This window comes from Astyanax mexicanus, chromosome 12, assembly GCF_023375975.1.
Source record: "Astyanax mexicanus isolate ESR-SI-001 chromosome 12, AstMex3_surface, whole genome shotgun sequence".
Lineage (NCBI taxonomy): Eukaryota > Metazoa > Chordata > Actinopteri > Characiformes > Acestrorhamphidae > Astyanax > Astyanax mexicanus.
Window position 1 is genome coordinate 36,122,198 of NC_064419.1, and position 22,804 is coordinate 36,145,001.

Sequence of the window (22,804 nt, forward strand, 5' to 3'; positions counted from 1 at the left end):
CTTTTCCAAGGCGCTGTTTGTGCAATCCATCAACATCAACACACACACATGAGTCTGTGTGCGTACACAGATGTAGATTTGCTTTGAGGGATTTATAGACACAACCTCCTATTTACTTGGAAGCTCATGTTAACTTTGAACATCATAAATATGCTAGCGACGTCCTGGGAATGCTGAAACAACACTGAGCATCTGCATACCTCAGGTTTCTCACACCATTGATCTCGAAGAGATAAAGAGATACAGATAAAGCATTTGCATGTGAAATCTTTTGCCTGACTCATTTAAAGCCAGAAAGTTTCAGAAAGCCTTCCTGGCTCTCTTACAACAAACCACGGCTATAAAACACGAACCGTTAGTCATTAGAAAGTCAGAACATAGCGTGGGAGACTTTTCTAACAGCCCGTTTTCTCTGTTTTCTCAGGTTCCACCGAGGGGACTACCACATCGACGTCTGCATCAACGACTACCTGGATGTCTACTGCCCACACTACGAGGACTCGGTCCCTGAGGAGAGAACCGAGCGCTACGTCCTCTACATGGTGAACTACGATGGCTACAGCACCTGCGACGACACAGCGAAGGGCTTCAAGCGCTGGGAGTGCAACAGGCCGCACTCCCCCAACGGCCCCCTCAAGTTCTCAGAGAAGTTCCAGCTCTTCACACCTTTTTCCCTGGGTTTCGAGTTCCGGCCAGGCAGAGAGTATTATTACATATGTAAGTAAATATGTAAACTTCCTCTACAAAGATTGATGTAAGGTCTGTAAGGGTTATCAGGCAAGGCCTTTCCATTCTTTATTTTATCCCTTCCTTTTTTTCTTTGAACTCGATTGCAACTGAATAAATTAACTAAATAAGACACGTGAAAGAGTCGTGTACCAGCTCCCATCCATGCTTGACATTTCCAAATTGCGCTGCCAGTGAAACAACCTGGAAGAAGACCGGAAGAATCAGACACATGCAGATTTAAAAAAAAGAAAGAGGCTTCTCTTACAAGACTAGGATACATGCTAAACAGGTATATACCAAAAGATGCAAGGCCTGACAACTGAGCAAAAAACAAGGACTAGGCAAAAAGTCAAAGTCGAAATGTAGTACAAAAGGTCATACACGAAAAATCTAAAAACTCAAGTAATGCTGGGTGGCTAGTCAAATCATGGCAATTAACTGAACAAAGGAGAAGGTATATATAGACAGGAAAGCAGGTGAAAACAATCAATATTCAGGTGACTGAGACCGAATGAGTGTCATGTGAGTGTCTGCAGCATTCTGGGAAATGGAGTCCGGGTCAGCTTGGGAGACATAGGGAAGCGTGTCACAACCCCAGAACGTAACGCTGCTACCTCCACCATGCTTAACTGTTTGTTCCTATTTTACATTACATTACATTACATTACATTACATTTGGCAGAAGCTTTTGTCCAAAGCGACTTACAATAGTGAAGTACAAAAGTAATAGAAGTTTAAAGGTAAAAACATCTTTAGATAGGGCCTAAAGAAGGTCAAAGGGAAATAAAAGCTTGTAATCACTCTAGATCACTTTAGATTACTATTAGGATATTTAGAGGCCTTGAGTTTAGGGGTGTATATTGTCGTTGTCCAGTGAATAACAAAAATCTCCATTTTTGTTGATTTTTAGTTTATTAAAAAGGTTCAGATGGGTTTTTCTCTCCTGTAAAGTTGCTATAAACACTATAAATAAAATAAAATACTAAATGTTTAAATATTCAAAGAGATATTTCTCAAAACACAGGTTTATTATAAATGTACTATATGTTATTCCTGAAGATATTAGAGGCATTACAGTATTTAAATCAGCTACAATTCCCTTCTTTCTCCAGTTAACAAATACATTCAAATAATCCTTCACGCTACAGTATTAATATATTTAAAAGGGATATAGTTACTGCTCCATTTTACTGGGATAAAAACACTCATACAGTGAGAAACAGCAACAGGAGCTGTTCTGATTTCTCTCTGCAGGCAGGACAGAGTTAGACCAGCGTTTGACTCCACACGGCAGGTTCTTCTTTGACGGTGCTGTTCCGCACAGCGCTCCACAGCGCCTTCTAGTGGTGTGGCAGTATGAGAGAAATACATACCGGTTCTAATTCCCCCCGCGGTATACTGAATGAACCGATATACAACCCAACACTAGAAAAACATAATAAATAAATAAATACATTTAAAAGTAGTACAATTTCATGAGAAACAGCTTACGTTGTGCTTGGACATGGTACAAGGCCTAATGTGAGTACACACTAAGACCTGGTGTGAATAGAATTACGTTATTAGGTTTTTGTTTATTTTCTGGAATTACTTTGGGCATCCAAAGTATACTCTGAGCATCCAGGTGGTGTTTATAATCTCAGCGTAATGTCCTGTGTGAAAAGCTGAGAGTATAGCAGAAAGTTCCAAGAATGAGTCAACCCAGTTGTGATAATCATCACGACCCATTTGGTAAAAACAGCCTGTAATAGAGTTCCTCCTGCAATTAGGGAAAGTAAAAGCCATTCCAACAAACCCTTATGGCCTTCTTCATTACACCATGTTTCCATGCCTGAACTCCTCCATGCTGAATATACAACTGACCACACCACTATAAACACAGATCTGTTTCAGTCACTTACTGCAGCCTGGGTCAGGTGAGTTTTATAAGGAAAACTGCAGGGCAAATCCATTCACTGAAAAAAAAGAGTAAAATTTACTTTAAAAAAGTTTCACAACTTTCTGCATTTGCTTTTTTTAAATGAATTTAATTTCAGATAAATTTAAGTAACTTCAACTCGGTTTCAAGACTTAAATGTTACATAGAGTAAATAAGTGAACTGAACTTCAGTCAATTCTTTCTTTTAGTAAACTTTACTTCATTTATGTTTTTCCTGAATCAGTCCTTTATTTTAGTAAACTTTACTTCATTTATTTTTTACTGAATCAATCCTTTCTTTTATTAAACTTTACTTCATTTATTTTTTACTGAATCAATCCTTTCTTTTATTAAACTTTACTTCACTTATTTTTGCTGAATCAATCCTTTCTTTTAGTAAACTTTACTTAATTTCTGTATACAATATAACCCAATTACAATTACTTAATTTATACAATATTACTGAAAATTAAACATTTTTAGTTAAAACACACATTTAAATATTTATATAATCTCAAAGATTTATTTTAAAGTATTTTATACTAAAAATAATGTATTACATGCCATCCATGTGTTGAGACAGTGTAATATGTGTGTTTTAACTAAAATATTTACATTTCAGGAATTATAATATAGTATGTATCATAAATTATTTGAGTAATGTTGTATAAATTAAGTAATTGTCATTAGGTAATATTGTTTGCAAAAAAATAAGTAAAGGTTACTAAAAGAAAGGATTGCTTCAGCAAAAAATAAATAAAGTAAAGTTTAATAAAAGAAAGGATTGATTCAGCAAAATTAATTAAATAAAGTTTAATAAAAGAAAGGATTGATTCAGCAAAATTAATTAAATTAATTTTAATAAAAGAAAGGATTGATATAGTAAAAATAAATTAAGTAAAGTTTACTAAAAAAAGGATTGATTCAGCAAAAATAAATAAAGTAAAGTTTACTAAAAAAAAGGATTGATTCGGCACAAATAAATAAAGTAAAGTTTACTAAACGAAAGGATTGATTTAGTAAAAATAAATTGAGTAAAGTTTCATAAAAGAAATGATTGATTCAGTAAAAATAAATTGAGTAAAGTTTACTAAGAAAGGATTGACTGAAGTTCAGTTCACTTATTTACTCTATGTAACATTTAAGTCTTGAATCCAAGTTGAAGTTACTTAAATTTATCTGAAATTAAATTTACTTAAAAAAGGCAAATGCAGAAAGTTGTGAACCTTTTTTAAGTAAATTTCACTCATTACTTTTTCAGTGTACTTGCCAAAAAGAAAATAAAACTTGAGCTGCTGTCTGAAGGACACCTGTCCACAAGGTGAGGTAGAAATAAAGCTAAAGCTCATTAGTTTCCCCCATAAGGTATATCTATTCTGCTTTAGCAGCCCCGCTATTGCTCTCATATCCCGAGCCTTCATTGCACTCTGAATGATTATTATGTGCCTGACTAGCCAGAGCTGCTGAGGACATGAAAACCATCAAGCATATCATTCTTCTGACGAGCCCTAACTCCGAATCCAACCCCCCCCTCAACGCCAGACTAAACATCTGTGAAAGACATTTGCCCTCTCTGATTGATTAAACTGTCTGTTTCTATGGCTGCTCCTTTTGTCTCAGGAACATTAAGGCTTCTCCAGAAAAAAAGAAAGAATCTCTTTGCAGAGTCAAACTGTAACCCTTTTGCCCTTTTGAAAGTATATACATTAAATGTCAGTGTTATTACTCACGTCTGTATAATACAATATAAAATCAACATCATTATTTTACATGCCATCTTCAGCATGAACGGAATAAATTATAAATTGACACTGTGCTAGTGATGCACCTGCAGAAGATCCCATATACAGTTGTGGTTGAAAGGTTATATACAGTTTCTGAATCAGTTTCTCTGATTTTGCTATTTATAGGTATATGTTTGGGTAAAATGAACATAGTTGTTTTATTCTATAAACTACGGACAACATTTCTCCCAAATTCCAAATACAAATATTGTCATTTAGAGCATTTATTTGCAGAAAATGAGGAATGGCTGAAATAATAATAAAAAAAAATGCAGAGCTTTCAGAAAAAATGATATTTATAAAGTTTTAAGAGTTCAGAAATCAATATTTAGAAGAATAACCCTGGTTTTTAATTACAGTTGTTTTTTTCTTGCGTCTTGGCATGTTCTCCTCCACCAGTCTTACACACTGCTTTTGGATAATTTTATCCCACTCCTGGCGCAAATATTCAAGCAGTTCAGTTTGGTTTGATGGCTTTTGATCATCTATCTTCCTCTTGATTATATTCCAGAGGTTATCAATATATATATATATATATATATATATATATATATATATATATATATATATATATATATTTTTTTTTTTTTTTTTTTTTTATTATAACAGTACATACAAAGTCCATCTTTAATAGAAAAGTCAATACAATAGACAATACATTACAAAACCGTTTTTTTTTTTATAATTCAAAAATATAAGTTAAAACCATCCTAATATTTGATTAAGCATGCATTAGCATGTTGCATGTTGCGTCAACGATTTTTGGTTCCCATTCTAGCAAAATTCTGATTGGATGACTACGTAATGACTATTCGATTGAATGACTACTCTTTTTTTGATGCCACAGTTGGTTGTTTTTCCACCACAGTCCACATATTATGTATCGGTGTAAGACCAGGACATTGGGACGGCCAATCCAAAAGCTTAAAACTGGCCTTATCCATTTCATTGCCACCTTTGATGTGGATTTGGTGTAATCATCCTGTTGAAATACCAGTTTCAAGTGTCCAAGTTTACACTGGTTACACTGAAGATATCTTCAGGTAGACCACCCTCCTCATTATTCCATCCACTCCCATCCATACTTGTAATGTACAAATACCACTGGCAGTGAAACGGCCATAGAGAAGGATGCTACCACCACCAGGCTTAATAGTTGGTTCGAAGTTAAATTGGTTAGATTGAATGCCTCTTTTGCTCATTTGATCGTCGATGGTGATATAAAACTCACTCCAACTCAGTTATCCACATCACCTTGCCAATAGGCTGCTGGCCAATGTTCAACCTTTCATCTTACATCTTATACAGGTGTGGGCATTCCAGTTTAAGACCTGGACATTGGGACGGCCAATCCAAAAGCTTAAAGTTTGATTGCCTTATCTATTTTATTGCCACCTTTGATGTAGATTTGGAGTCATCATCCTGTTAAAATACCAATTTGTGTCCAAATTATTCCCTCCTCATTATTCCGTCCACTCTCATCAATCCTTCAAATGTACAAATACCACTGGCAGTCAAACAGCCATAGAGAAGGATGCTACCACCACCATGCTTAATAGTTGGTTAGATTGAAATTGGTTAGATTGAATGCCTCTTTTGCTCATTTGATCATCGATGGTGATATAAAACTCACTCTAACTCAGTTATCCACATCACTTGCCAATAGGCTGCTGGCCAGTGTTCAACCTTTAAGCTTACATCTTATACAAGTGTGGTCATCCTCAAGCTGTCCTCTCTTAGATAACATTTTATGATCATCTTCAGCATGACTGACTGTTGTTTTTTTAAGGTAAAGAACTATCTTTAAGTAGTATAATCTGCTTATTAGCTCACCAACACTATGACAAAGCTACGTAAAGCGCGATGGTTTTATAAGATCTTCTGTAACAAGATAACAGTATTTTTTTCTAATCCATCTATCAAGCTAGAAGCTTGAACATAATTAAACCTGTCATATTCTATTTCAGTTACATTTCATATTAGGCAGCGCTTTACCGTACTGTCTTCATTGTCGTTGTCTTGTCATTTCTTAATAAGGTTTCCCAGACAATTGATTTTGCTTCTATTCATCACTGATATCTCAGCTGCTTTTACTCTAAACAGAGTCAAAGATTAAACTGCAATCACTAAAGCAGCATTGTTTCACGGTGCATGTACTCAGAATAGCTGCTGGATTAAATGCAAAGTTATGGAAGGGTTGAGCTGTTATCATAATTAAAGAAGATCATTTTTTATTTAGCAGATGATGGATTTTATTAAGACCTTTAGTCTAAATCAGTAACTGAGAGGAGAATAGTTCTTTTTTTAATGGTATAACAGTGATATTAGTTTGGAAACAATGTGAAAATTAAGATGTAGTGCTAAATATGACTTGACTGGTTGCAGTACATTGACATGCCAAAAGTCATGAGATAGCAGTATGTATCTTAACGGACAGCTTGGGGACAACACCTGTCAGGTGTTATCTTCTAAGTGACCAACACCAGCAGATGACATCCAATCCATGATTTGACTGCCCTTATACATTATTTCACGAGGTGGCTGTGACCAATGCTCACGAGAACTGCGACCTGCTTTCCGAACTTTAGTTCTAACAGTTCTACAAGGACTACTGGTTCATTCTTTACAAACTAACATACAGACACTCTGGCAGAAGCTGGAAAGAGACTGAATATGTCTGTGAAAGACAGAAAACGAGAAAGAGAAATTAATCCGCCTGAAACATTTATTACACTCTCCTGTAGGGGGAGCCCACGAGCACAAAATCTCAATCCTACCTAGTGGAGCTTTAGGAGTTCAGAAATCAATATTTGGTAGAATAACCCTGTTTTTTTTTTTTATCACAGTCTCCTCCACCAGTCTTACACGCTGCTTTTGAATAATTTTATGTCACTCCTGGTGCTAAAATTCAAGCAGTTCAGCTTGGTTTGATGCATTATGATCATCCATCTTCCTCTTGATTATTTATTATTCCAGAGGTTTTCAATTTGGTAAAATAAAAAAAACTATTTTATTTTTTTCCAGAGCAGCTACAGTCTAGCTTATGTTTTGTCTTACTGATATTCTAAATATCTCCACCACCTATTCAGAGCCTGTCTGTCCCCTAAAGTGTTTGAATGCGAGGATGATTGGTGCTTACAGCAGGTCTGCGGTTAGCATACAGCTAGCTGAATGAGGCGCTAATACAGCAAACATCAAACTCCTCAATCTCCTCATCCACAAATAAGCCCAGGCTGACATAACCAGGGCCATGTTTCCGATTGTCAGGCAAATTGTCAGGCATATGAATCGTCCTGTCTCCGCTTCTTTACGTGATTTCTTACGAGGCGGAGTCTCGAGGGATAATCAGATGACAAATTGCCACCAATATTAAGACTGAATTAGAACCTGATCCACCAATGAAGATTAAAATGTCAAATTGTGGTTTTGCCTGACGGAAAAAAGAGACCTTTAATAAATATATATTTCATTTTTTTTCCTCAGTCCTCCCAGGGTTGGGCGAGGGTGAGCTTGATTTGTTGTCTTTTTGATAGCATTAGGGAGAGGAGACGGAGTTCTGCTGCCTCGCGCTCCAGCAACACAAGCAGGTTGATCAAGGAAAGCAGAGCTGGGGCCGGAATCAAATTGAGGCCATAATTCTTCATTTTTTTTCTGTGTGTCGGCCATGGCTGTGGGGCTGGAGAAGGTAAATTGTCCATCAGGAAGCCGAGCTGGGGAGACAGGGTGATTTCTTATCTGGGACAAACTGTGTTGTGTGTGTTTTTTTGTCTCGCTCTTTCTTCTTTCTTTCTGTTTTTTTTTATTTGTTTTAGGGCTGGGCAATAAGTTGTTATCAATTTACACCTATCAAGCAGGACAGTATGACTACCTTCTCCTTTCTACATCAGTATACAGCTAAGATGACCACTTAAAAATAATGAGTTTCTTTGTTTTTACCAAATTGAAAACCTCTGGAATATAATCAAGAGGAAGATGGATGATCACAAGCCATCAAACCAAACTGAACTTCTTGAATTTGTTTGCTCCAGGAGTGACGACATAAAGTTATCCAAAAGCAGTGTTTAAGACTGGTGGAGGAGAACATGCCAAGATGCATGAAAACTGTGATAAAAAATCACCAGTATTAATATTTCACCAAATATTAATTACTGAACTCTTAAGACTTAATGAATATGAACTTGTTTTCTTTACATTATTTAAGCTCTGAAAGCTTTGCATTTTTTTTGTTATTTCAGCCATTTCTCATTTTCCGCAAATAAATGCTCTAAATGGCAATATTTTTATTTGGAATTTGGGAGAAATGTTGTTCGTAGTTTATAGAATAAAATAGCAACATTCATTTTACTCAAACATATACCTATAAATAGCAAAATCAGAGGAAGTGATTCAGAAACTGAAGTGGTCACTTAATTTTTCCAGAGCTGTATATAAATATATATTACTATGCATGAGAGAGTTAAAAATTATTTAGGAATTTGACACCACTGATAGATTTTGTTTAAGTATAAAACATTGCATTAATTATTATGTATCATGAAAATGACTAATGACTTTAAATATTGAGATATGATATATTTTTTAATATATTGCCCTGCTCTATTTACATCAAAGGCAGTGGGTGGCTTTAAACTGTTTGTAAATATTTCTAATTAATGAGAAATATATTGTGAAGATAGAAAATTGGCCATATCATCTAGCCCTCATTTATTTGCCCCCTCCTGTGCAGGTTTAAGAAAGAGAGGGTGCAGATGCTAACTTCACTGCCCTCAGGAAAAATGCAGGAAGCTATTTAATGTTGTGCACATCTGCAAGCAATTCAGTGCAAGCAGAATGCAGTATTAGCTGCGTGTGAGTAATGGCTTTGTGTGTGTGTGTGTTTCTGTAGGTGTGTGTGTGTGTGTGTGTTAGTGAAGGATGAGGAGTGTCTGGGCCCGAGCGTTTGGGGTCAGAGGTCGGGGCACATCGGCGGCTGGTGTGAACCCCCCACCTCGGAATGCTTGAGGCAGCATCTTTTTCTAATATAGTGAATCTGAAGACAGATTTTAATCTCTAAAGGTCTGTGAAGCCAATATCAGGGGAGCTCCGATAAAAAAGAGAGGGAGAGAGAAAAAAAGAAAGAAAAAAAAACAGGAAATCACTGTATTTCTGCATGAATGTACCAAAGTAAATGCATGGATTGTAAAAATGACAAAGTTGAGAAAACTCAAAATTTCAAAGCAACTGGAAAAAATTAAGAGACCACTTTAGTTTCTGAATCAGTTTATCTGATTTTGCTATTTATAGGTGCATGTTTGTTTAAAATAAATATTGTTTTATTCTATAAACATTCTCAAATTCCAAATAAAAATATTGTCATTTAGAGCATTTATTTGCAGAAAATAAGAAATGGCTGAAATAACAAAAAAAAGATGCAGAACTTTCAGACCTCAAATAATGCAAAGAAAACAAGTTCATATTCATAAAGTTTTAAGAGAAATCAGTATTTGGTGGAATAATCCTAGTGGTTTTTATTCACAATTTTCATGCATCTTGGCATGTTCTCCTCCACCAGTCTTACACACTGCTTTTGGATAACTTTATGCCATTACTCCTGGTGCACAAATTCAAGCAGTTCAGTTTGGTTTGATGGTTTGTGATCATCCATCTTCCCCTTGATTATATTCCAGAGGTTTTCAATTTGGTAAAATCAAAGAAACTCAAAAAAATGGCTGAAATAACAAAAAAAGGTGCAGAGCTTTCATACCTTAAATAATGCAAGGAAAACAAGTTCATATTCATAAAGTTTTACGAGTTTTAGGAGTTCAGAAATCAATATTTGGTGGAATAACCCTGGTTTTCAATCACAGTTTTCATGCATCTTGGCATGTTCTCCTCCACCAGTCTTACACACTGCTTTTGGATAACTTTATGCCACTCCTGGTGCAAAATTAAAGCAGTTCAGCTTGGTTTGATGGTTTGTGATCATCCATCTTCCTCTTGATTATATTCCAGAGGTTTTCAATTTGGTAAAATCAAGGAAAAGCATAATCATTAACTGTATCAGTATCAGCGATCTGTCTTCAACTATAAACAAGTAATACTAAATTGATGACAATAAAAATATGATTTATCTTGCAGCCCTATTGTGCATCATAAAATCTTAAAAAAAAAAAAAAACGTAAAAAATTCTTTAAATATTGAGATATAATATATTTTTAATCATATCGCCCGGCACTGAAATTTATCCTTCAGATATTTGGCCAGACGGTCACATTTTACAGCCACAGAAAAGCATATTAATCATGATTTCCCTCACTCTCGCCACGCTATATCTCCAGCCCAGGCTCTGATTGATAATATTTGGGAAGCGGAGGAGTTGGCATGGCAACGCGGCGAGTCTTGCGGGTGAATGAAGATGGGAGATGCGCATCAGTTAAATTTGACAGGAGACTTTTAGTTATTTCATTTCTGCGCAGGGACGCAGCGGGCCGGGCCCATCGCTCACGTTCTGCGAGCGCTCCCATGAAATGTACTCTCGTTTCATCTGCGCCCCAGACTTATCCAGCAACACGGATGTCAAGCATTATCATCGTTTTGATGAATGGAACATTTCTTTCCTCTCTCGCTCTTTCTTTTTTTTTTTTTTTGTTCCCCCTCCCCTACAGCTCATAGCGTCCTCGTGCTAGGTTGAGCCACTTCCTGTCTTCCCCTCCCAGTGTGTGTCACTGTAATGTTCAGTGGCACCCGGCCCAGGACTGACTGACCGCCTGCCAGACAGTGTGTCACGCTTGCTGGAGGAAAAAAAAGGAAAAAAAAAAGAAGAAGAAGCCTGGCCGAAAAGAGAGCCTGCTGGCCAGGAGTGGACTGCAGCAGACGCCCAGGCAGTTCCTGCAGAAGAGCTGCAGATGGCAGCTGCGAAAATCTTTATTCTCTAAACTCACTTTAGAAATGAAACAGCAGCCATTTATCCTGCCGGGAGAATTCTCGCCAGATATTACATATGAAGGCGGTGGAGGAATACTGTACTGTACGCTGATGTGTGCAACAGAATGATATAGAATATAATAATGTGTAATAATGCAGTTTTACCCTTTTAAAAAGCAATTAACTTTTAATGATCAACGTTAAATTAATTTTCATTACATTACATTTGGCAGACGCAAAGTAATAGGAATTAAGATAAACCATTTTTAGATAGGGCTTAAAGGAGGTCGAAGGGAAATAAAGGGATAGAGAAGTGAAGGAGGGGAAGAAGGAAATGAGGTTAGATGTAGTTTGAAGTTTGTTAGAGGTGTTAGGAGAGTAAGTGCTCTTTGAAGAGCTCTGTCTTCAGGAGTTTATTAAAGATAGCGAGTGATTCTCCTGATCTAGTAGTGGAAGGTAGTTTGTTCCACCATTGGGGAACTCTGTATGAGAACAGTCTGGTTTGCTTTGTGCCAATTTTGTAAAGTGCAAAATGGAAAATATCCCATATCTTATTTTACACCCTGTGTAAGGCGCGTCACAATGCTCTTTGCTACCTTACACCCCCTCAACAGTCTGTTTTCACGCCTCGTGCCCATGCTGTTAAAATAGTATAGGATTTTAAGTTTAGGAATAAATCTACACTGATGGGCGTGGTGGTGTTCAGGTAAATTTATCGCATGTTGGTGTTTTGGCATCAAAAAATATAGGTTTGAACCTAGAGAACAGTCTATATTCCTATTCCTATAGATGTGTACACCCCTGTTTTTTTAAATATCTCTGAAAAAATCAAAATTTCTCTCTCACAAAACTTATTTTGCTGTGCAACATGAAGACATTTCCTTGCTTATTTCTGCCTGGCTCTTCCTGGCTATGAATCATATAAAAGCTGTAGACTGTCTGGAGAAGTTCATTCAGAGACGTTCTGGTTCAGTACGACAGGTCCTGTCAGTGTGAATATGAGAGACAGGGATATATAAGGGCGAATTAAACACTTCTTCCAGTTTAAACTGACTTCCACAAGGTAACGTTTGCAAAACTGCAGTGATTTGTTGCTCAGTGTTACTGGCTTGTAACCCTTTTGTTGCTTAACTTGTAGTATTTGCAGCTAATTGGTAAGAAGGCTACTAACTTGGTTTAATAGCTGCTAATCTCTCCTAATATGGACTTAACTTGATACCCCTCTTCATGTATTTTATGATTGTTTCATTCAATAAATATACACTGTAGAAAACCCTATAATGTGTTTTCTGATGAAGACCCGTTCAACATTTTTATTTCAACATGCCCACCCATTATGTTCTTCTGCCCTCCCAAGCAAAGCAGTGTAAAACTATAGATAAAAACACATTGACTGATGTCAGCCACTTATAAAAGTCCATTCCTGACAAATATAGAAAAGAAAACAAACACATGCATTACATTAAAAAAATGTTGTAGGAATGAGCTCTTTCATTTTCTCATAATCTTAAACTCTTTCACTGACATATTGACTTACTTTCTGAACAATCTGATGTCTGAGTTTTTGTTCAAAGTTGAATTGTTGCACCAGGAGTTAAATCATAAAGTTATCCAAAAGCAGTGTGTAAGACTGGTGGAGGAGAACATGCCTAGATGAATGAAAACTGTGATTAAAAATGAACATGAACTTGTTTTCTTTGCATTATTTGAGGTCTGAAAGCTCTGCATCTTGACTTTTTTGTCATTTCAGCCATTTCTTATTTTCTGCAAATAAATGCTCTAAATGATGATATTTAAATTTGGAATTTGGGAGAAATGTTGTCTGTAGTTTATAGAATAAAACAACAATGTTAATTTTACGCGAACATATACCTATAAATATCAAAATCAGAGAAACTGATTCAGAAACTAAAGTGGTCTTTTATTTTTCTTCAATTTGTACCTATATAGGTGTTTATAGATTGTGAACAATTTTAAATATCAGAAATCAGAATTAACAGTCCTGGAGTTAAACACATCATTTACTGGAAGAGAAATTTAGTGTTTCTTTAACAGGAATGAACAAACAAACAAGTGCCAGAAATCAGCACAAAAGAATCCCACAGTAGATCCAACAATACAGAGACTGATAGGTTTGTCTGCTGCTCAGATACAGCAGAGCATTCCTCTTCATTCTAATTCAATTAGCAGCACAAAGCCCAGAGTTTTAATCAATGCTGTGTGTACTAGATAATCATCAGAGCTCTGCTCGGTGCTGCTGAATCTGAATGGAGAAATGACTATCTAGATATTTGATCTGTGTGGTTTTGCTGCATTTTTTTTAATCAAAATTTAAATTGTTACACATTTTTTATTCACAAAACATATATTTGTTTTTGGGTGGGATTTTGTGAGAACAAAACAAACACCAGTCCTTTGAGAGTCTATTGATTTAATTTCTGCTTCTCGCTATTCACTGGTTCAGAGTAGTGGTAAGAAATTAGCGTAACATTTAATTTAGGAGGAGGGAGAGAGGGATATTTCTCTACTGCTTCTTCTTTTTTCTCTATTCTTCTGTGTTTTCTCAGTCTTTTATGCCTCACCATTCTTCTTTGTGCATGGTGCATCTTCTTTTGAGCAAAATGACTATATTTAACTGTATTTAACTATACAGCTGGGTTCAAAATGATTCAACCCCCACTGTAGTAAAGTGTTTTAGCAAGTTTAACATTTATTTTTTAGCTTGTTCACAATCACAACAAATACAGGCTTGTCTTTCTGCCACACCCTATTGTGTCTCTTGAAGGTTTAGTGTCTTTGCTATCTTTTTAGATGCATATCCTTGCTTATGAAGGACAATTTCCTCCTCTCTTTGACTTTTTTAACCATTTTCTAGACTTAACTGTCTAGAAAGAATAGCTAAATACTTTTAAATCTGCTTAATTGCTTCTTTAATGCCTGATTGAAAACACCTGATTAAAAGTTCTGTTTTTAAGAGTGGTACTCTTTTAGGGGTCTTATAATTTGGTCAATGAGAAAATCACGGAAAAAAGGATATTTGTTGGTATATTAGGAAAAAATATTGAGGTGGTTTCAGTTGCATTTGTTTGTTATACAAGTCCTTATTTTATCAGATTGTCAACAAGATAAAAAAAACAAAAAAAGTTAAACTTGCTAAAATGTGAGTTTATCGGTTTATTGGCTTAGAAAATGGCATGCCAAAAGTCATGGGATGGCAGTGTGTAAACTGATCGTGACCTGTTACCTTAGATACCTGGGGAACAGGTTAAAACTGGCCTGCATGCTCATGGCAATGTGAAATGAATTATCTAAAAATAAAGTGTCCAGGCATTTAACATTCCTCAATCTACAGTGGGATGTGTTACCAGGAACATACCATAGTAGACATAATAGAATTACTACCTACAGTGGACAGTGATGCAGTGGTTGGTAATGATCGTGACCGGCAGCATCTGGCTAGAACTTGTCCATATGAACAGACATCTACATTCAATGCAACAAGCCCCACATATATTGAAGCACTGGTTTTGCTAAAGAAACATTTTGAAACAATTTGATTGCATTTGTAGTGCAATATATTGCTATATTTTGAATTGTAACCCCTGTATCATTATCATATTTTTATCACATCATCTAATTCTTGTGTGGTCTGTTATGTAGTAAGTGGACATAAGCTGTGATTAAATTTGAATATAAAGCTATACAATTATCTAAACAACTGTGAATTAGTTTCCAAGACAGTGATTAAGTCTGGTCCCAGACTACATTTTCTATTCAATAAAAAAAATCACCTTACTAATAAGACTTGGCTTAATCCCTTTTAGGGAAACTGCGCCTTTATGTTTTTACTGTTTTGAAATGTACATCTATTTTTTTGCCTGTTGTCTGGTAGCATTCTTTACAAAGACATATAAATTGGCCAATTAAAATTGATACAATTGTAAAAGGAAATTGTTAAAAAATAGCTGACCTATAATTGAGATAAAATAGAGGCAGAGTAAGTGGTATAATGGATAAAGGAGACGTGGTAGACTGTCCTGAATGGACCTTCACATTGAAAGGGCATGTTCAATCAACCCATCCTCTGTTGTAAATGAGCACAGATCAAAGCCACTGAATCAGCTTATTAGAAGCAGCTGGAGACCCAAAACCATTGCTGAGACACATGCCTGCACACACACACACACACATACACACATGGTGTCCCGATGTCCAGCTTGTAGAGTCTTGAAGTCTCACGGTTTGGGTAGTGAAGATAGTTTGTGTAACAGAAGATGTCATGTTATATAACAAGGTGTAAGAAGCCTTGTATTCAGGTCTGCATGGTTGTAACAGTACAGTAAAGTGTAGCAGAGCACTGAACCTGATAATACCTATTTACAGTTCAGCTCACACTGTTAACTCCGCTGGTCAAAGGTCAAAAGCTTCTGTCTGTAATTACAGTAAAGCAGACGTCAGCAGAAATATAGCAGAAATATTTCCGTTTTAAAAATCAGTTTGAAAAAAATGAAGCAGGGCGCCTAGTGGTCCAGTGGTCTAAAGCGCTGCCACTATGAGCGAAGGTCGCAGGTTCGAACCCCCGCTCATGCAGCTTTGCCATCAAGCTCTCGGCGCTCAGAGGGAGCTAAATTGGCCTTGCTTCCTCCGGGTGGGTAGATGGCGCTCTCTCCCCACATCACTCCTAGGGTGATGGCCACAACACAGGGCGTCTGTGAGCTGATGTATCGGAACCGAGTTGCTGCGCTTTCCTCCGAGCGCGCTGTGCTGTGATGCTGCTCGGTAATGCTGCATCAGCAGCAGCTCGAAAAGAAACGGTGGCTGACTTCACATGTATCGGAGGAAGCATGTGCTAGTCTACACCCTACTGGTGTGTTGGGGCATTACTAGTGATAGGGGGAGTCCTAGTGAGTGGGTTGGGTAATTGGCTGTGCTAAATTGGGGAGAAAATGGGAAATTAAAAAAAAAAAAAAAAAAAAAAGAACCATAGCACAGTATGTGCACTATCCACCCGTATCCTAATACCTTGCACTAATTGCACTAATTTCTCACACAACTGAACTTCAGCTAAACACACTATTAGAAAAGCTTTGCCAATAGAAAAGGGCATCCTGTAATTACCACCAGCATCAGCTGGGATGATGTAAAGCTGTCAAACAGTTACATTCAACATCTTTGGGATGAGATACAGTTAGTTAGATACAGACCCATTAGATAGATAGCATTGTTGTTCTCTCTCTTTAGATTCTGCAGTTCTGATTGGATAAAAAGTGAACTTGTTCTCAGCCTGTATGCATATGATACTGTGATTATTTTGTATTATGATGGTTTTGTTAAACAAATATTTTTCAATATTGCAATTTTATTGCAATGTATTGCTATATTTTAACCCCTGTATTATTAGTATTATATTATTAATATTTTTTTTATTAGTCATTATTTATCATCTGATTCTTGCCTATACGCTGCCCCCAAATTGTGTGTCCTTTTATGTAGTAGGTGGAGATTAGCTGTGACTAAAATCTAGTGTAGTCCCAGACTAACTTTTTTTCTTATATTTTTCTTAAATTCTCCTTGAATTCACCATATAAATAAGACTCAGCTTAATCCCTGTTTGGAAAACTGCCCCTTTATGATTTTACTGTAATTAAATTTACAGCTATTTTTTTGCCAGTTTGCCAAAAGTGCTTATTGTCCAGATCTCATCATCCAACATATGTACCCCTTTTTTTTGCGCTAGATTATAGGCGCACCAGATTATAAGGCGCACTATATTTCTGGTCTATTTTCATTCATACATAAGGCACACTGGATTATAAAGCGCATTTTATGCGACATTAGTAAGGAACAGAGGTGTTGCCATGTTTTTCTTCTAATTCAGCATGTCTATAAACCTGTGAAGCTAAGCTAAGTTAAGTAAACAAAACTGTAATTCTTAAAAAAGAAAAACATTTTCTTTTAAAGTCAAACGAGCGCTGGATGTTAATCTACACAGATTTCCCTCCTAAAAACTGTTTATTTGGGTGAGTAATGCGCTTCCGTTTATTTACACGATGCTTTGATTTCCAGATTTCCACTAAAGCTAGAGCATTAGCGGCTAACCGCTAAGGCTAAGCACGGTTAGCAGGTAAAGCTAATGCTGCTCCAGCAGCGCTAGCCAGGGTTAGCAGCAGGCCACAGGCCGATAATACTCACCTCTGAAAGGCAAAAGAGCTGGCACTAGAGCGGTTAGCGAATAATGCTAATACTGCTGGAGAACTGAACGGTACCACTTTAAAATAAGACTACCTTTATAAAGGGTTTATAAATGGTTTACAATTAGTCTATTAATGGTTACAAATTAGGTTGTAAATGCCTTAAAAATAATTAATAATCAGTTATAACACATAATTAGAAAGGGCAACAATATAGATAGATAATAGATGCGCTGTGGGTTCACTATTTGGCAAACAACAGGTCAGTGTTGCCCTTTCTACGTATGTGTTATAACTGATTATTAATTTTTTTTAAGGCATTTACAACCTAATTAGTAACCATTAATAAACTAATTGTAAACCATTTATAAACCCTTTATAAAGGTAGTCTTATTTTAAAGCGGTACCAACTGAACTGACACTCCTGTGTCACTCCACTGTACTTTAGTGAAGTGGCTTTACTGCTCCTTAATATCTGACTGGTAAAATTCATACATAAGGTGCACTGGATTATTAAGGTACACTGACGATTTTTGGAACTCGACCACCCAAGTCCTTTTAAAGCTAGATGCAATCAAATCCTCACAGCAATGGCGCACAATCTAGTAGGTAGTTTAGTCTTCACAGTAAAACAAAGACTTTCGCTTTAATAAAAGAAGAACAAGCTCTTTCTATTTATTTTTCTTCTCTCTCTTTTGCTCTTTCTCTCCATCCCTCAGGGAATGAATTGAGAATGGCTAGTATATATATATATATATATATATATATATATATATATATATATATATAAGTTGTGAGGTGTTACCTTGTGAGTGAGGTTGAACACAGGCCAGCATGCTTACGGCATGACATGACATGAATTATCGGAGTTATTCAGTGTTTATAACACTAAACTGTTTTGTCACACAAACCCAAAGGCCTTCGGACTGTGTGTGTGTGTGTGTGTGTGTGTGTGAATGAGTAGCATGTGTTAAGTGGGCTGGGTTTGGCCGCTGCAGATCAGACATCTGCAGAGTGGAGAGAAGTGAGTAAGACACAGCCAGAGTTTATTAACGTGTCACCATCTCTCTCTCTCTCTCCCTCTCTCTCTCTCTCTCTCTCTCTTTCTCTCTTTGCCTATTTATCTCTCTCTCTTGATCTGTCTATTTATCTCTCTCTCTCTTCTTTATCTCTCTCTCACCTCTCTTAATCTACTCCTTTCTTGTCCCTCTATCTTTTTCAATTCTCTTTTTTTCTCTCATTTCTCTAAATCTCTTTCTCTCATTCCTCTCTATCTCTATATCAATCGCTCCTCTCTCCCTCTCCCTCTGTCTTTCGCAATTCTATTTTTTTAATTCCTCTAAATCTTTTTCCTCATTCCTCTCTATATCAATTGTTCCCCTCTTTCTCCCTGTCCCTCTATCTTTCGCAATTATCTTTTCACTTTCATTCCTCTAAATCTCTTTCTCTCATTCCTCTCTATCTATAGATCAATCTCTATTCTTTATACCTGTTCCTCTGTCTTTTCCCTAAATCTCTTTTTCTCGTTTCTCTCTATTTCTATATCAATTGCACCTCTCTCTACTCTTCTCCCTCCATCTCTTGCACTTTCAATCTTAATCCCTCCGTCCTGTATTTATCTTGATCTCCCTCTTTCCCTGTTTTTCTTTCTTTATCTGTCTACATTTGATCTTGAAAGTCCTAAAGATGGGGACAAATATTAAACTGCTTCAACTCTTTCCACAACATTTCTATTGGATGAAGGTCAGAACTTTGATTTGGACGTTCCAAAACATTCACTTGGATGTTGTTCTTCTTCTTCAACCATTCTTTGGTAGAAAGACTGTAGAAAGACTTGTGTGCTTAGGGTCGTTGTCTTGGTGCATGACCCATGTTCTCTTAATATCCCACAGGCAGATTTTCTGTGATTTTTCTTATCTTATCTCTAGTATTTGCAGGTACTTTTTAGAATTCTCTGTTCCATCAATAATAGGATGCTATTAATGCCATGATGCAGCAAAACAGGTCCAAACCTTTATTTCTGAAAATAATGCTGCTTGTTTAAAACAACAAAATCTACAGGTCTGGAAAAAAATAAGAGACCACTTAAAAATGAAATAGAAACAATTTAAAACTCTGGAATATAATTAAAAGAAAGATGGGTGATCACAAGCCATTAAACCAAACTGGTGGAGGAGAACATGCCAAGATGCATGAAAACTGTGATTAAAAACCACCAGGGTTATTACACCAAATATTGATTTCTGAACTCTTAAAACTTGAATATGAATATGAATTAGTTTTCTTTGCATTATTTGAGATCTGAAAGCTCTGCAACTTTTTTTTTTTTATTTCAGCCATTTATCATTTTCTGCAAATAAATGCCCTAAATGACAATATTTGAAATTTGGGAGAAATGCTGTCTGTAGTTCATAGAATAAAACAGCAATGTATATTTTACTCAAAAATAGCAAAATCAGAGAAACTGATTCAGAAACTGTAGTGGTCTCTTTTTCCTATTTTTTTTTCCAGAGCTGTATTTTCTATTCGCATCTGTCCACAAAACTTTGCTTCCTATAGCCTTTTGGCTTGTCCATGGAAGCTTTAGCAAGCTGCAGATGCGCAAAAATTTAGTTTTTGGACAGAGTAGGCTTTCTGCTTGCACACCACTGTGTGCTCACTGTGTTCTTCATAGTTTACTTATTAATGGTAAAAGTTGTGAGAAAGGCCTTCAGTTGCTTAGAAGTTACAATGGGTTCGTTCACAACCTCACAGACTATTGCACACCTTACTCTTGGCTTGATGGTTCTTTGTTGGCTGACTACTACTTGTAACCTCTCTTTCTTTGTTTTTTATTTCTCTTTCTTTCCCCTCTCTCTCTCTCTCTCTAACCTATAGTAGCCCTTCAATATCCCAGCAAACTCTCTCTTTCTCATTCTCTTTCTCCCTCTCATGCTCTCTTACTCACTCCATCACTCACACACACACAGACTCGCTCATTTACATCACATCCCCATTGTCAGCCAAGGAACGGAGAGAACGAAAGAGAGAAAAAGAGGGGGGACAGGGTTATGGAGGGACACAGAGAGAAGATGACCTCTGCAGTTGCAGATGCTGCTATTAGACTGGGCTCTTTATGGAAAAGGACAAATTGAGAGCGCTTAGCTTCTAGCTATCTCGCTATAGCGAAGAACACTGCCGTTTTAATGCTTCCACGTTCATGTGTTGGTTGTGTTAAACGAAATAAACACCGATTAGCATTCGTTCTCCCCAGGGTGAGCAGATAAACACGTCCGGTGAAAGCACTCTGACGGCAAACCTCCATCCTGAAAGCTGTTTGTTATTACGGCGCGAGTGCATCGTAAGCGAGAACAGACCGTCTCTGTCTCATCAGAACGCGATTTCATACACTCAGCACACATTGGAAGATAACAAGAGTGTTTGGTCATGCTGGTGGGTATGTATCTGTCTCCTTGGTATACATTTGAAACACTGCCGGATGCCGTGTTTGAGGTAAAAATGAAGACAAACAATAAACATGGAGGCAAATTTATTCACACGTTGCATTTTCTGAGAAATGATGTTTCGGGGGGGAGCTTCATTCATTCAATCGATTCATTACCACACCTGGACTACATTCACAGAGCTCCTCGCTCTACAGGCACTATTAAATTCCTGATGTAGAAAGTTTCAGCTACATTCTGCCAGCTAATTATCTGCTGCCTATACATTATGCAACGTGCTTGTTTCAGACAGTGAAAAAACATTGACTAGACGTCCTGATCTGTATTTTTTTTTTCCGGACTATAAGGCGCACCGGATTATAAGGCGCACTATCAATGAACGTCTACTTATTTTTTTTGGTCTATTTTCTTACATAAAGTGCACCGGATTATAAGGCGCATTATGCCAGGTTCACAGTCGTCAGTTGTTGTACTGTTCACACTATACGACTGGTTGTGCTGTTATAGTCCTTCAGTTGTTGACTGATCAGCGACACAGGGTTACAAATTACACAATTTCTCGTCATGGGAAATTGGCGACTCACCTCACAGCTCTCCAGAAACACGTTTCATCAAGAGAACACACCTGAACTAAACACACAAAAACTAGCCATGCCATGACAGAGAATCTCTATAGAGGAGAATCTGCACTTTAAAGTGACTCCAAAATGAATGAGTTCATATAAAGCAACTGAGCAAAATAAGAGTTTGTAAATGTCTGATCAGTTTTATACTGAAATGTGTACTTGTGTCCCCAACACAACAGAACTATATTAAATGTTTTAGTACTGCAGACATCATTTCTTTAAAAAAAAAGCCTAAGTGAACCAAACTCTAATTAAAAAAAAATATATATATATTTTAAAGTCTAATAAGAGCTGGATGGTAATCTACACAAATTTCATTCCTGAAAGCCCTTTATTTAGGTGAGTAAAGCACTTCCTTTTATTTACAGCAAGCTTAGATGTCCAATATTTTGTCTAATGATGAGTTGTCAGTAAAAGTTTCTCCAGCACTAAGGCTGGGTGCAGCAGCATTAGCATTAGATGCTAATTGCAGCGCTATCAGACTGAGGAACCCTGAGTATCCCAGGGCTAGCGGCTCATTCCTCGTAGGTTGTTTTAACACAGCATACATGCAGACTACAGTCCAATATACTCACCTCTGAAGGGCGAAAAAGCTAGCGCTGTGGTTAGCAGCCAATGCTAATGCAGGCACTGCACTATTTGGCGCTTTTTGGAAGCGAGAGATCTTTTCTCTTTCTCATGTTGCTTAAAACCTGTGGCCTGCTTAATAATGTGGAAAATCCTTCTTAAGTAGTTTTCCTTTAATTGTGCTCACCTGGCAAACTAATCATCACAGGTGTCTGAGATTCAATGATTTCAGTGATCCAAAGAGCCCTGAGACACAATACCATCCATGAGTTTAATTGAGAAACAAAAAAATGTATCTTTATGACACTTAAATTCAATTTGCATGATAATTTGGATTGCAGTGTAGTTGTGATTCACTCAAACTCTTGTTTTGGATATCCTACAGATTTCCATGTTTGGTGGTTTACTTGTTAACCATCTGGTTATAACAACCTTATAACAATCTTAATGCAGCATAACATCACTATGCACATTCCAGGCATCTCCTAAAGTGTCACTGGACTCTTGTGTGGTAAAGACATGTTCACACTTCTGTCAGTCTGGCACTGCCAGTTTGTCCTGCACACTTGTTCTTAAGCGGGGTGTATCTGAACTTGCTGCATGATGCCAACAGCAACGTTTATGGAGTTTAGATAATGATGTA

At 36.9% G+C, this 22,804-nt stretch overlaps 1 protein-coding gene across 1 annotated transcript in view; it reads left to right on the forward strand.

Annotated features, from left to right (window-relative positions):
* Window positions 1-22,804, forward strand: part of efna5b (ephrin-A5b) — a 184,439-nt gene that overhangs the window by 150,003 nt on the left and 11,632 nt on the right. The window contains exon 2 of the mRNA XM_007254052.4: window positions 425-717. Within this exon, the coding sequence (XP_007254114.1) occupies window positions 425-717 (293 nt within the window). The remainder of the gene's footprint in view (window positions 1-424; window positions 718-22,804) is intronic.